This window comes from Pimephales promelas, chromosome 14, assembly GCF_988280905.1.
Source record: "Pimephales promelas chromosome 14, fPimPro1.hap1.1, whole genome shotgun sequence".
In the NCBI taxonomy this organism is placed as follows: Eukaryota; Metazoa; Chordata; class Actinopteri; order Cypriniformes; family Leuciscidae; genus Pimephales; species Pimephales promelas.
In genome coordinates, this window is record NC_142782.1 from 16,743,004 (window position 1) to 16,758,414 (window position 15,411).

At 41.7% G+C, this 15,411-nt stretch overlaps 1 protein-coding gene across 30 annotated transcripts in view; it reads right to left on the reverse strand.

Annotated features, from left to right (window-relative positions):
• Window positions 1–15,411, reverse strand: part of rimbp2b (RIMS binding protein 2b) — a 175,281-nt gene that overhangs the window by 33,530 nt on the left and 126,340 nt on the right. For 24 of the 30 annotated variants that reach the window (XR_005623988.2, XR_005623957.2, XR_016146490.1 and 21 more), the window contains 2 exons: window positions 10,493–11,398; window positions 10,296–10,355 (listed from right to left, as the gene is read on the reverse strand). Coding sequence is in view for 27 of the 30 variants with exons in the window: in XM_089119509.1 (XP_088975635.1) it covers window positions 10,296–10,355; window positions 10,493–11,398 (966 nt within the window). In the remaining 3 variants the exon portion in view is untranslated. The remainder of the gene's footprint in view (window positions 1–10,295; window positions 10,356–10,492; window positions 11,399–15,411) is intronic. The other 6 variants (XM_089119523.1, XM_039681571.2, XM_089119507.1 and 3 more) reach the window with 1 other exon arrangement.

Below are 15,411 nucleotides of genomic sequence, written 5' to 3' on the forward strand. Positions count from 1 at the left end.
GAGGAAAAGAGCTCTCTTTTCGAGTATGTTTGTGTTTTATTTTGTTCGCTATAACAGCATTTATTTGCATGGGAATGTGAAACTGAACAGGCCCAGAGGCTGCAACAAACACACTGCCTCCAGCACTGAGAACTGAACTGGGTGCAAGGGGGCATAAATTAGGCTTTTTGGAGGGTGGTCCGGCCGCAGCGAGACATAGCCTTGTCCTCTTCCTTCCTGGCAGATGAAGATCACTTGTAAGGTGCTAGGTCCAGTGTTATCTTAGGCCGGGGTCCCTGGTGCTTCAGGAAGGGCTGGCGTTTTGCAGATATCAAGCGCTGCCGAGGCTCAGACTGCGGTGCAGGCTGAGCAGAGATATACTAAATCACAGTATATTCTTGATTTGCTAAATAGAACCGGGTCATAAGAATAGTTGCTTGTGACTTATGGTCACGCAGTACTGTATATTTTTTGAATCGCTAAAAAGAACTGGCTCATATAAATCATTTATATCTTTGCATGCAGCCCATCAGGACAACTTGATAGAAACACTCACCATTCTCACCACTTTTTCTTGATACACGTGTAAATAATGGCGCCATCTTTGTGCACAGACAAGTGTGAAGAAGATTTAAGAGCTTTCCTCACACAAAGCTATTATTTTATTGCTATTATGTAAAAATTATTTTCAAAACTTTTTAACAGCATTTCATTGTTAAATGCTATCACAGTTCTTGTCTACTAAAAAAACCCGAATTAAAACTGTATAGTTTCCCAGTGACAAGCTCTCACTCAAACAATCAATTAAGAGAAGCCATCCTGATGTCAGAGAGCAGGTAGGTTTGAACAATTCGATGAATCACACTAATCCACAATGATCACTTCTCTGCCCACCACATGACAGATCATCGGGGAGCGCTTAATCAATGACCACCCCTCACTGATCAGAGCCCACGGGGCGCTCGGAACGCCGATCGGTCCAGAGACGTCAGGGGGCATGACTGAGATCCTGTGGAAAGACAGTGGAGCTAAAAGTGGATCATGTAATTTGTGAAGCTGATCCAGAGGAACTAGATCAATGCACTGTAATTGAAAACAGCTCAAAGGCTGTCTTTATCTGATCAGGCCTTCATTTGAGGCTACCGCTGCACGGCTAAATGCCTGAAGATGGGCATCACGTAATAAAAGCTTGCGCTGATAGTCCACAGGGAAGCCCGCAGCTGGGTTTACATTGCCCTGTATATATTACACAGTCTGTAGGTGGGGAACACACTACGCACTAGACTAGACCGAAGGTTCATTAATCTCCAGACATCAAGATGTCCTGAGGCATGGAGTCCACTGTGCTAGAAATTCGATAATCTGCGAGCAGGACCGTTTCATCATGAGTGGCCTTCCCTTAATTAACGCTTTATATCAATTAAAAGCATCAATAATAATATTTAAAAAAAAAAAATAGATCAGAGATAGGCATTGTGGGAGAAAACACATTATTTTCACACCTTAAAAGCATGATTTCTTTGCATTGTCTTCATGTTCTTTAAAACTATAAAGCTGGTTTGTACATAGCCACTTCTGATATTGAAACTAAACTGGGTTTTCACAAATTCCTTTAAATTTTATTGAAGGTAACACGGCAAAATGAAAGCTTATAAAATTAAATGACAATTATAAAATGTTTTTACTTTATAAGGTACAGTAAATTGTGCTTTTGCACACCAACCACTATGTAAATGCTTAAAACATACAGTAACCACAATGCCGAAGACCGTGCTTTGATATTCACAATAAGGGTGGAAAGCACCTCATGTTAGGTAATTTTATAGAATTTACAGCATAATTAACACTGGCAAATATTCATTGATTCATCATGATTATTTGATGAAGATACACTACGGTTCAAAAGTTTAGGATAAGTGGTATTGTTATTAGTAGTAAAGAAATTCATATTTTTTTTTATTTAGCAAAGTTGCTTTAAATTGATCAGTTGGACAGTAAAGACATTAACAATGCTACAAAAGATTTCTTTCAGATAAATGGTATTCTTTTAATTTATTGAAGAATTCTGAAATATATATTTTTTATAGGTTGATAATAATTATAAGTGTTTATTGAGCTCCAAATCAGCACATTAAAATGTTTTCTGAATGATCATTTGACACTGAAGACATACCTGTAATGACTGATGAAAATTCTGCCTTAATATCACAGGAATGAATTACATTTAAAAATATATTTAAGTGCAAACAGTTCTTTTAAATATATATATTTTTTAAAATAAAATAAATGCAGCCTTGTATCCTGTATCATGGCCCTAGTAATATTAAAGTTTATTTTGTCAGTACTGACACCTCGTGGTCATTTTATACCAGTCACTTTGAGTAAATCATCAACCATTTGAATTTTAGAGCTCATTGTGCAGATGTGCATCTACTCCATTCCAAAAGCCCAGTCTGTCAGTTGAAAAGGTTGATTTATGCAGTAATAAAGCTTTTCAAGGTTTAAAACGTGGACGTTTTTCCACTAAGAAAAGAACATTGTTATTATGTTTTGATTGATACTGTGAAGATGCTTTGATGCAATCTATATTGTGAAAAGTGCTATATAAATATACTTGACTTAATATGAATTTTTATAAATTATGCATATGTTTAAGAACGTCTCGTATAGTTACGTATAGTTCCCTGAAGAGGGAATGAGATGCTGCGTCAATGCTGTGGGAATGCTCTGTGTGTGCGCGTCCTGAAGCACGTATGGAATCAGTCCAATGGAGAGACGGAATGTCATAGACGGGTGACGTCAGAGACCAGCAAACTATAAAGCACCCCAAAAACACAAGCGCGACAGCTTCTGACAGGCCAAAGCAAGAGCTAGTTGGCATGCCGGGAGTATGGCAGAATGACAGAGTGTCTCGTGGGACTTTAGGGAACTAGGGTTACATACAGTACGTAACTGAGACGTTTCCATTCAAGGGAACTCGGGCTGCGTCAACACAGTTGGAATGCTAATACCTACATCGCCATAAGAACAAGTGCCCGTCATTTGAAATCAGAGCACACAGAGAACGAGAGCACCTGCACCCCAGGAGTGGAGCTGAGGTCCAAGTCATAGAACCGTACAAACGTTTGGGTTTGGACGAACACACACAGAGGTGTTCCCACAAAAGGGAACTATTTACATGCTAAATGTAAGTCGAGGCATATAATTGTGATGCTAGACTGTTTATTCATCTCATACATCGCTATGTTGTGTAAAGGTGGTTTTTACGCATCTTATATTTGACTGCATATTACTGTTTTGTGAAGTGAATAACTTTGTAAAGGGATAGTATTTTCTCAATTTCTTTGTTTATTTGGTGTTGCAGTTTCACAAATTGGTCTCTAGTAAAGAGAGTTTGACCCTGACTTCTGTCTACGAACTTTTCTGAGGCTGCCAAAGCAAAATAAGAAAAGAGAACAGACAAGTGACTTCTTATATAAACAATAAAAACATTTGAACGGTAGTGTAAATATAAACTTAAGAAATGTGGCTGGTAACCATTCTAGCGATGTTATGTCTGAGGTCAGCTGAATAATTGGAAAAATACAATAAAAAAGTTTATCTCTGTCTACAGTGAAAAGACATTAAACAAAAATATGATTATTAATCTTAGCACATTAACCATATCTGCAGTATACGAGAAGAACTCAAACATAAGTAGTACAGCATCGTCAGTTAAAGACTGGTAGTGTGCTATCAAGTTCTAATAATCAGTCCACATAAGAATAAATCATGAATCAACCATATGAAGAGTGATTTATGAGATATTAAATGGGTCTTCAGGTAGGTCTCTCAACACCAAACAGAACATTAGGATTAATTAACATTCTATACCAATAATATCTGCAACTGTTAAAGATTACAGACTTTACTGAGAGCCACAGCACGGCAGGAGACAGCCACAATAATGCTGACGGGCTTTCATTTCCTCCCTGGAGAATGGCTGTTACACTCAGGAAAAAAAATTGGCTGGCACTGAAAGCGTCCTCATATACATATCTGCTCCGCTTCTTGGCATTGCAACGTCTGTGAGTGTGTGAGCCAGTGTGAAATAATGTGGGAGACAGTAAAGAAGGAGCAAGCGAGGACTCCCTCAGAAGCAGAATACTGGGCATCCCCCTGTTCTCCCCCTCCGCCCTTCTCACATCCTCTCTGATTCTTCCTCTTTTCATCTTCAGTCGCTCGGCTTCCCTACTGCGGCAAACACTCGTCCCATTTCCATTCATCACGCATTCATTCATTTCCTCTGCTCTCATTCGTCTGTACTCTAAAGCTTAAAAACAAGGCATCTTCACGGTCCTCTGGGAATCGCGTGGAGAGATGAAGACAAGCAAAACGCAACTCGGTTGATCAACATCTCAGGTAGACGTCTGCGTAATAATTGTGTGAAAACCAGAGCCGACAGCTCTTCATTTTTTTTTTTTTTTTTGCTCTAACATGCCATAGGGTTCTTGAAGGCAGCTCGCGCTTGTCTACAGTCTCTCTAGGGTAGGAAGCTCATTATGGAGCACTAAAATCTCAGTCTTCCTCCTTTAGCAGGGTGAATTGATTAACAGAATCACCATAGCAAACATCAAGGTTACACGCTTAATGTTAACTGTTATCTGACACACGAAGAACTCCCACAAACAACTGACAACATATATGATATTCTCTGAGCAAGCACCATCTTCAAAATATTCGGATGAGAATATAATTGGACAAGGATTATGATGGCTGGTCTCATAGGAATTGGTAGATACAAAGACAAACTTGTTCCCTCCAGTCCAATTTTATCAGAGTCTGCTCAGAGTAAAGATATTTTCATAATTGGCCCTTAAAAGTTGGAAAAAAGTTAAACATTTCTAGATGTAGGTGCAGTGATTAATTTTTAAATGAATAATTGTCGAAACCAAAACAATAATTAGAGTGCTGTGACCAAACTGACCATAAAACTTTAGTTTTCCTGGAACATGATGATAATAATAATAATACATTTTATTTGTAATGCACCTTACATTTAGAGCAAATCTCAAAGTGCTACAGTTTAAGAATAAGAAAGTATAAAAATCATAAAAGCCAAAAGTTAAAAGTTAAAAGTTCTGCTAAAAAGAAAAGTTTTTAGTCCTTTTTTAAAAGTCTCAATAGTTTGAGGTGCCCTCAGATGATCAGGGAGGGCATTCCAGATCCGAGGAGCGGCAGAGCAGAAAGCCCGATCACCCATGGTGCTGAGCTTGGTCTTGGGGAGGAGTAGACGGTTTGTCGTTGATGAACGGAGGGATCGTGTTGTTGTTAGAGGTGTGAGTAGTTCTTTCAGATATGGGGGGGCGTTTCCATAGATGCACTGGTGGGTAAGAAGGGAGACTTTATATTCAATCCTAGCGGAGACAGGAAGCCAATGAAGTGAATGGAGGATGGGTGTGATGTGGTCGTATTTTCGCACTCTCAGCAGGATCCTTGCAGCACTATTTTGAACATACTGTAGTCTCTGCAGGCTTTTATTTGGGATCCCGATGAAAAGTGCATTACAATAGTCCAGTCTGGAGGAGACAAATGCGTGGACCAGTTTTTCGGCATCAGCTAGGGTGAGTGTGGAACGTAGTTTTGCGATATTTCTGAGATGGTAGAAAGAAATCTTGCAAACGTTTTTGATATGTGATTCGAATGTGAGTTGTGGGTCCAATTTTACACCAAGATTGGTGACAGTTGTGGAGAGGGGAATGTCATGGCCAGAGATAGTGATGCCAGTTATGGGGGAGGACTGGATTTGATGTGGAGTGCCAACAAGAATTGCCTCTGTTTTGGAGCTGTTTAACTGGAGGAAGTTGTGTTTCATCCACACCTTTATCTCCTCCAAACAGGCGGTAAGTGTTGCAGATGGAAGTGATGTCGATGAGTTGGCAGTGGTGTTTGTTTCCGTTTTCAAATACAGTTGTGTATCATCCGCATAGCAGTGAAATGAGACTCCATAACGGCTGATGACGTGACCAAGAGGAATGATGTAAGTGATGAAGAGGATAGGGCCAAGAACTGACCCCTGGGGGACCCCGCAGGTGACTGTGTGTTGCCGGGACCTTGCACTTCCAAGTGAAATGTACTCTGTTCTGTTAGTGAGGTATGATTTAAACCAGTTAAGAGCAGTGTCAGTAATTCCAGTGGTTTGGTGTAGACGATTTAGGAGTATGCCATGGTCAACTGTATCAAAAGCTGCCGACAGATCGAGTAGTATGAGGAGTGATGGTGAACCCGCATCAGCTGTCATTCGTAGGTCGTTTGTGACTCTTAACAGGGCTGTTTCAGTGCTATGGGCATGGCGGAAACCAGACTGGAATTTTTCGAAAAGATTGTTGTGTTTAAGATGTTCATTTAGATGGGCGGCAACAGCCTTTTCCAGTACTTTGGAGAGGAATGGGAGATTGGAAATGGGCCTGTAATTTGCAAAAACATCTGGATCGAGGGTGGGTTTTTTGAGAAGTGGTCTGATCATGGCGGTTTTTAGGGCAGGTGGAACTCTGCCGGACAGGAGGGAGTCATTTATCACAGTGGTGATAAGAGGGCTTAGGACAGATATGTTTATTTTCAGTAGAGATGTTGGAAAAGGATCGAGGGAACAGGTGGTAGATTTCATCCTTTTGATTATCTTCTCAACCTCTTGCTGTGTGATTTCTGGGAAGCAGTGCAGGGGCTCGGGGATTGCAGACTGTGAGGGAAAATTCAGGGTGGATAGTGTTGGGGATCCAGGAAAGGTAGAATGAATTGAGTCTATTTTTGTTTTGAAAAAGTCCAGAAAATCATTACAGTGTTCTTCTGTAGTTTCTATAAGTGAGGGGGTTTGTGGTTTGAGCAGATGATTTATGGTAGAGAAAAGTTGTTTGGAATTTCCGGGACTATTCTTGATGACGTTTGAGTAGAAATGAGACCGTGCCTTTGTAAGTGACTTTGAGTAGACCTTTTGGTGTTCCCTAAAAGCAAGCTTGTGCACAGAGAGACCTGTGGCTTTGTATCTCCTCTCAATGACACGGCCAGCCGCCTTCATTTTCCGTAACTCATCAGTGTACCAGGGGGCTGAACGGGCAAAAGTGACCGTTCTAGTTTTGACCGGGGCATGGAGATCCATAATGCTTCTGAGGGTGTTATTGTAATAGTCCACTAGATCTGTGGGTTGTGAGCAGTTTGCAGAGAGGAGATGCTGAAGGTCGGATGTCATAGTCTCATGGTTGATATTTTTCAGGTTTCTGAAGCTGATTTGGCGTTTGGGCTTGGTGAAGGGGGACGGTGAAGACATTTCCATGGAGATGGCCTTATGGTCGGAAACTCCCAAATCATACACCAAGAGATTGCTGAGATAAACAGAGTTTGTAATGACTAGGTCAAGAGTGTGGCCCCTGGTGTGGGTGGGGGCATCGACAAGTTGTGTCAGATTAAAACAGTCAAGTAGTTGGAGGAATTCTGCAGCGAAACGGCAGGTGGAGGAGTTAACATGGATATTCATATCTCCTAGTACAATGGTATTTGCAGACATTGTACAGAAGGTTGAAAGAAGATTGGATATCTCTGGGATGAAAGATGGGTTTGGTTTGGGTGGCCGGTAAATAAGAAATATTGTCGTGGAGAGAGGGTGCTGACATTTAAATGCAAGGCATTCAAACGAAGTCAGCTCAGGCAGGGTTATACTGGACAAGATCAGATCACTTCGGTGGATGACAGCCAGACCGCCACCACGCCCTGTGCTGCGGGCTTTCTGTAAATAGCAGTAGCCAGGAGGACAGGTCTCATTTAGAGAAGAATAGACTTCTGGTTGATGCCAGGTTTCTGTGATGCACATCATATCCAAACACTTTTCCGATATATGGTCATGTATGAGGCCAGATTTGTTTGTGATGGATTGTGCATTGAAAAGTTCAATCTTGATATTTGATGTAGTAGTGAGTCTCTGGATTGGCCGAAGTAGGCTGAGATCCACTCCACGTTTTCCAACCTGATCAGTGGGTAGTATCGTCATGGCAACTCCGGCGTTACTAGTCCTAGGAGTGGCAGGGCCCTGATGACGTGTTCGAGATGCGACGGTGCGCACGCGAGACAGGAGAGATGAGATGTTGCGATCAGACTGGGAGAAAACAAACTTTCGGCGGCAACTTCTATGAATATAACGGGGCCGGCGAAGGAGTCCAAGTTGTTTTATGACTGATTTGCACGATGGAGTGGTATAGATGTTGAATTCCTTCAGCTGGATGGCGGAATAATTCAGCATTATGCCGATCGTGGAGAGTGGTCTGTTAGCCGTTTGCAAAGCCCGTGATGGGCAGAGGAGAATCACCAGACACAGCAAGCAGACAACTGTGACTCCGGATGGACACCTCACGATCATTGACAGCGGGAAAAAGCCTCACAGAAACAGGCGTAATGGACAGATACGGGAGTTCTCTTGCGATGGAGAACTGGTAGGTAGACAGCCGCTTGAGACGGTGGAATCCGTACAGAACACATCCAAATCCACAAAGTTTACTAGTGAGCAACGGCACTAGTAATAACTCTCTGAACGTAATACTGATCGATAAACGTTATACTATATAAACCGTGACAAAAAAAAAAACGGTTGCAGAGACTTATTTTTATTGTGGTTAACGTTAGAGAAACGGAGAAGCGGCGAACAAGCCACGCCAGCGTCCTCTCCAATGTGAATATATCATGACAACTATAAAAGCATCTATAAAAGTATCATGACATTCACAAGTTTCACCTTATTCCGCCATGTATTCTGTCTACCTTGAGACCAACTATCATTCAGCTGATCAGTGATATTCTCTCACCGACTATGTTGTTGTAACTCCAGTTGCTTGTGTCTCCCGCTGTCCTGATTAGTATTAGAGTTGTCCAAGGGTGCATCTCTTTTGACCATAAACTCCACCAGCTTTAATCACGGATATGAAAATTTAAAATATGGTTGACTTATCTTTTTGACATTTTAAAGAAATTAACTGATTTTCATTAGTCAGGTATATACACTCTTTCCAAACTTTCCACTGCAAAACAATAAGCAGTAAGCACTTATTGCACTTAAGCACTTTTGAACTTAAGAAAGTTGATTGGTCAAAAATATATATGTTGTTGAGGACCAATGGCAAAACATGACCTCCAAATACATCTGGATAAACTCACGCTTGCACTGTTTCACACATGTGCACGCAGCCACTTACTGTAACCATGTAATACACTTGTTAATGTCGGATTGTTTAAAAACAAATACTGGAACACAAAAACCGTAAAAGATCCCACTAAAAATAAGCACTGCATGGGTGGTTTTGTGGGATTAATTACATTCATAAAAAGACCAAGGATACTAATTCAATGTATTTTGATATGAAAACACAAGCCTTGATTTGGCTATCTGTCAATTTTAGTCCCTGTCATGATCAAAACGTGAGATTTTAACATATTTTGTTGGGTATGGTCTAACATTGTGCTCATATACATATATATATATATATATATATATATATATATAAGGGTACAAAAATATTTAAAAGCAGGGAGCAAGAAAACTTGAATAAATTTGAGATTTAGGTCACAAAAAATAGCCTTAACTAATTCGACACGGTCAAGGATCAGATGGATTAATTGGATGGCAACCCCCCCCCAAACACTTAAAAAAAACTGCTATCTTGGGCTGAAAATTTAACATGTCAATTTACTGCAATCAGTTAAAGTAAAAAGTTATGGGTCAGTAAGGTTTTGTAATGTTTTTGGAAGAAATCACCAAGGCTGCCTTCATTTGATCAGTAATATTGTGAAATATCATTAAAACATTTTATATATATATATATATATATATATATTTGAATATATTTTAAAATGTATTTTATTCCTGTGATGGCAAAGCTGAATTTTCAGCATCATTACTCCAGTCTGCAGTGTCACATGATCCTTCAGAAATCATTCTAATATGCTGACTTGGGTGTATAAGAAACATGTCTTATTATTATCAATGTTAATCTTTTTGTGGAAACCGTGAGACCGTTTGGAACAGAAATCTTTTGTAACATTATAAATGTATTTACAGTTAGTTTTGATCTATTTAGTGCATCCTTGCTGAACAAAAGTATTAATTTCTTAATAAAAATAATAATTCATATATATCAATATATTTATTATTTTTAAATATTATAAAATACATAATTGTATTATCTTATTTCATATTAGAATTATATAATGTCTATATATTTAATAGAAACAACAACAATGCAATTAATCATGACCCCTTACTTGTATGTGAGTTCTGGAATAAGAAATGTTCCTACCATTGAAGCAATTCAATCTTGAAGTATCAACTTCACGTTTTTGCAAGAACGCATGGCGATCTGCGACGCAACGAAATATTATGCAATTAATCTGATTGAATGTTTAAATAGATTAACAGCGCTAGTAATAAGATGTAAAATCACTTAGCAATAAGAAATGATCATGCAGAGAGTGCACTCAGAGTTAGCTGACTCACCGGCCGGCTGTGTGCAGAACTCCACCGAGACCTCCTTCTTCTCCCTCTGCTCAAGGGGAAGCTGCCAGGGCATCTGATGGGGTCGGGCCACTACCCGTATCTTATACACAGTCATGGGCTTCAGGTTGTAGAAGTGGTATTTGTACCCTCCAGGCTTCACGACATCATACTCCGCATCATTCAGGAAGATCATGTGGCTGTAGTTACTGTTGCTCGGCATCCAGGTGAGTTCAGCCGAAACTTGAGTGATGTTCTCCACACGAAGGTAATAGGGTGCCACCACCACATCTTTCCCCACCAGCAGTGTGCAGCGCAGCGGATCAGAGAGCCCCCGCTCTGTCATGCTCTGGATAGAGATGCGGTGAGTACAGGAGGCCAGGTTCAGCTTCTCGATCAAAGACTTGGTGCGGCCGCCGAAGGGCACGCTCATGCGCACCTCCTGATCCACCAGCACGTTGTAGCCACTGATGGGCGTCCACCCAGGCAAAACCACCGGAGGCTCCCAGCTTATAATGACACTCTTGGCCAGCTGTTTGATCAAGGTAATTCGGCGGGGGTAAGGCACGATGTCTTCTCCGATCTCATCAATGTTCACGTCCAGCGTGCCTGTGCCGTTGCTGCAGGGTCCCAGAAAGTCCATGCCCAGCCCAATGCTCATGCCCAAGCTGCTCACCCCACTGCTGCTGCTGGTGCCCGTCCCGGTACCTGAGCCCAGGGCATCCAGCCTGTCTGAGAGCAGCGTGCTGAGCGTGCTCACGGCGCTGCTCGGCATGGAGGGGGGGCTGTGGTTGAGGTAGGACGGTTCCTTGATGCGGTCCAAGAGAGGAATCGAGGGAAGCTCCTCATCCTGGACAAAGTCCACAAAGTTGGAGGGAACGAGACCCTGCTGTCCATCCAACAACTCCCCTGAAGTGCAGAAAAGTGCATCGAGTGGTGAAAAAGAGCACGAGGGAGAAAATACTATTCATGCAACAAAAACATATTGTTATAAGGAAATATGTCTACATGGGAAAGAAAACTGCACTTGTCAATGTCTTCATAGGATCTTTATAGGGATACTCCACTTTTTTTGGAAATAGGCATTTTACCCACTCGCCACTCGAGTTAAAATGATGGGTTTTACCGTTTTCAAATCCATTCAGCCTATTTCTAATATTTAGAAGAATATCAGAAACCAGACAGTTTCTGGTCTCATTGACTTCCATAGTAGGACAAAAAAATATACTATGGAAGTCAATGAGACCAGAAACTGTCTGGTTACCGATATTCTTCTAAATATCAAAAAATTGGCTGAATACATTGCGAAAACGGTAAAACCCAACTGTTTAACTCTGGGGGAGTGGTAAAATTAGCCTATTTACAAAAAAAAGTGGAGTATCCCTTTAACCATTTTGACAACTTACTCTACAGTATATTATTCACACTCAGGTAACAGCAGCAGTCGAACACTACTATTCAAAAGTTTCGGGTCAGTAAGATTTCTTTTCAAATTTGTTTTCAAAAATTGATACTTTTATTCAGCAAGGATGCATTAAATCGATGACTGTAAAGGTGACAGTAAAGCAATTTAAAATGTTACAAAAGTTTTCTATTTTTATCAACTTTTATCATGTGAAAATATACGCGCGTGACGCGCGTCAGAATCGAAATCCGTTGGCGGCCATTGTTTTTATGTCGACCGAGCATTCATCGAGAGAGTCACCGCTCTGTATTTGCTCTGGAGAGCAGAACAGTGGCATGGGGATCATCGTCGCCGTACAAAATGAACATGTCTCGTATATATAAATAAAGTTTTAAGTGATAAAATATTTGCTTTGTTGTGCATAATCCCATCATGCATTTAGTCATATTACAAAATAATTTATTGATACTTCACCAGATACTTCACCACGTGAGCAAGCAGCTAGGCTCCTGATTGGTTAACGCGGCGCGAATTGACGCCCAAAGTTCAGATTTTTCAACTCGGGCGGCTAACGCAAATTCGCGTTAAACGCGTGAATGCACAAATAGCACTAACTAAATCATTCGCGTGTAATGCGCTTAACGCGCCAGACACTCAATTCGCGCCACTCGCGTGAACTTGACGAAATCTGAATTAATTCGCCTCATTCGTGCCGCAGGAATTTTTTACGCCCGTAACAAGTTTTTGCATTGACTTAACATTGAAATCATTCGCGCCTGACGGGCTATTCGCGTCCGGTGTGAACGCACCATGAGACTGAAGAAATGACTGTGAAAATTGAGATTTGCCTTCACAGGAGTAAATTACATTTTATTCAAATGGAAAACAGTTATTTTAAATTGTAATTATATTTCATTTATTTGATCAAATAAATGCAACCTTGTTAAGCAGAATACCTTGAAGAGGCTCCGTTCACAAACATTCTTTCTTAAAAAATCTTATTGACCTCAAACATTTGAAGCATAGACAGTAAAAGAAATGGACACAGGACCCCATAGATTTCAACGAAGAAAGTTGAAGCACATTAGAAGCACTCACTTCCTGATAGCCAAGCGTACTGCGCAGGCTCAAACTGAGCTTGACGACGTAGATGTGACGTGATCAACCGTTCTGACCTTCTAGTAGCTGTGCCGAGACAAATCTGAATTGAAATCTGAAACAAATCTGTTGTTGAAATATTTTGTCCCATTGATTTTATGAACTCTCTATCTAGGGGCTTCTCCCTTGACTTTATGCCTTCACGTCCACCCGATTGCCTCATAGACAGTAAAAGATTGCCTACGAGCTCCTCCTTCTGTCTATGCGGTAATTTCTCAACTGTGCGACAGAGAGTCCCGTGGTTATGACGCAATCGTTAGTAGGGCTGGGCAAAAAAATCGATTTTACGATTAATCGTTTTTAAAATGTGGTCAATTCAAAATCGATTCTCAACGGCCATGAATCGATTTTTTTTTCCATATTCAGGGCTAGTGGAGCTGCGTCTTCTCTCTCTGCAAAAGGCAAGCGTCAAGCGCTGCAGGCGATACACACTTGTGTTTAAGAGTCGGGACATGAACGAATATTTACTTGCACAATCGGGTCAGCATTGCAACGTAACCAACGTTTATCATTTTCACAACTTTTTAAATTTTACCAGTTTAAACATTCAAGAAATTTTAAACTATCCCGTGCTCGCGCACTCTCAGAGATGTTTTTCACTGCGTGCACAAGCCTAAATCCAACTCACAAACAGTTTGCCAGTAACACAAGTTTTTTTTTTTCCTGGATTATATCGCTTTTACAGTTAAAAACACGAGAAATTATGTCAAAACTCTGGTCTTGGTGAGTAACCTCGTAAAGACAATGTCTTAAATAAGCATTAAACACGTGTGACAGACAGTATATGAGCAAGTAATGGATCCGTGTACTAGTTCTTAAAGTGAACGCAGCCATATGTGTCTGTCATTAATTCTCCTGTAATAAAAATATAATATAGCATTAATTGTAAGCAATCAGAATTAATACCCTATGTATTTAATTCAGTCTGTACTAAAAGACTGTCCAGTGTTATTAATATTTTACATTGGATTACTTTATTCAGTTTCTGTAGTATTTCTGACCTATACCAAAAAACGTTTTTATTTTTGTCTCTTTATTTGTGTCTTTAATCTATTGTATTTTTTTGTGCTACTGTTTTCCATTTAATTCAAAGATTGAAATCACGCTTCCATGTGTTGCATAACCTCTTAACAAAAAAATTACCCCATTGTAAAAACAAACATTTAGGTAAGATCAATGTAATAAAAAATGTTGAAATATTTATTTATTCATCTATCTATATCTATCTTAAACGTAAAATAACCTGATCCTGTTTGATCACGGTGTGTGTCTGTTCTCTTACGAGAGGTTCTCTCGTATTGCGTAAGCTAGCTTACGCTACGGGAAAGATTCATCTTTGCTGAGAAGTTGAAGCCAAAAAATTATTCCATAATTTTGTAATCATTGTCAACGCAGTCTCTTCTGAGGCAGACCATGAGCGGGCTAGCTAGCGGCTCATTGGTTCGCTCAGAGAGAATGCACGAACCTATGGGAGAGCGGCGCTGAGTCCGCGGCCAATGAGCGGACGGCGCTCGCTTACTGCGTCACAGCCCGCCAAAAGGGGCGTGGCTACAGTGTATAAAGGTCGCTCTCCCAGCTCGTTCGTTGATTCGTTTTCATTCAGCGAGCTACACGCATCCGCTGTCCAGGGAAGAAGCCGCCGTCGTTGAGAAGGCACCGTCTAGCGAGCTCCGGAGTCTGAGGAAGCCGGCCGTCTGCCACCTTCAGCCGCCCAGCAAGCTAGCGCCATCCGACGCGTATCCTTTTTTATTCCATATTCCTAAAAGAGCACGAGCGTCTTTTTAAAGATGCCTCGTACTTTCTGCGGCTCATGCCGCTCTCCGCTCGAGGAAGGAGACCGCCACCCCATCTGCGCTCTCTGTCTCGGAGTGGAGCACGCAGAACTCGCCCTCGCCAACGGAGGATGCGACCACTGCGAGGACCTGCCGCTGTCAACCCTGCGGGCTCGACTACAGGCGGTCAAAACCGCTCCAGCGCCTCTCACTTCGCCGCGGAAGAAAAAACGCCGCTCCCAGAGGCCGCCGGAGCCCCCTGCGGATCCATGTGGGCCGCCGCCGCCGCCCACCGACCGCTCTCCCTCTCCGCCCCTGCCGGACTTACAGTTGCCGCCGAGTGGCCGCTCTGTCGCCTCCGAGGACACCGCGGATGAGAAGGACTCTTGTTCGCTGCACGCATCGGACAGCGAGGATTGGTCGTCAAACGGCTCATCGACGAGAGAGTCTGCGGGGACCCGCGCCGGCATCGAAGAAGAACTAACGCGCCTCCTTTCACAGGCCGTTAGCCGCCTGGGTCTCGAGTGGTCTCCTCCCCCTGAGCAACCACCGAACCGCATGGATGGGAAGTTCCTGCACCGGCGTCC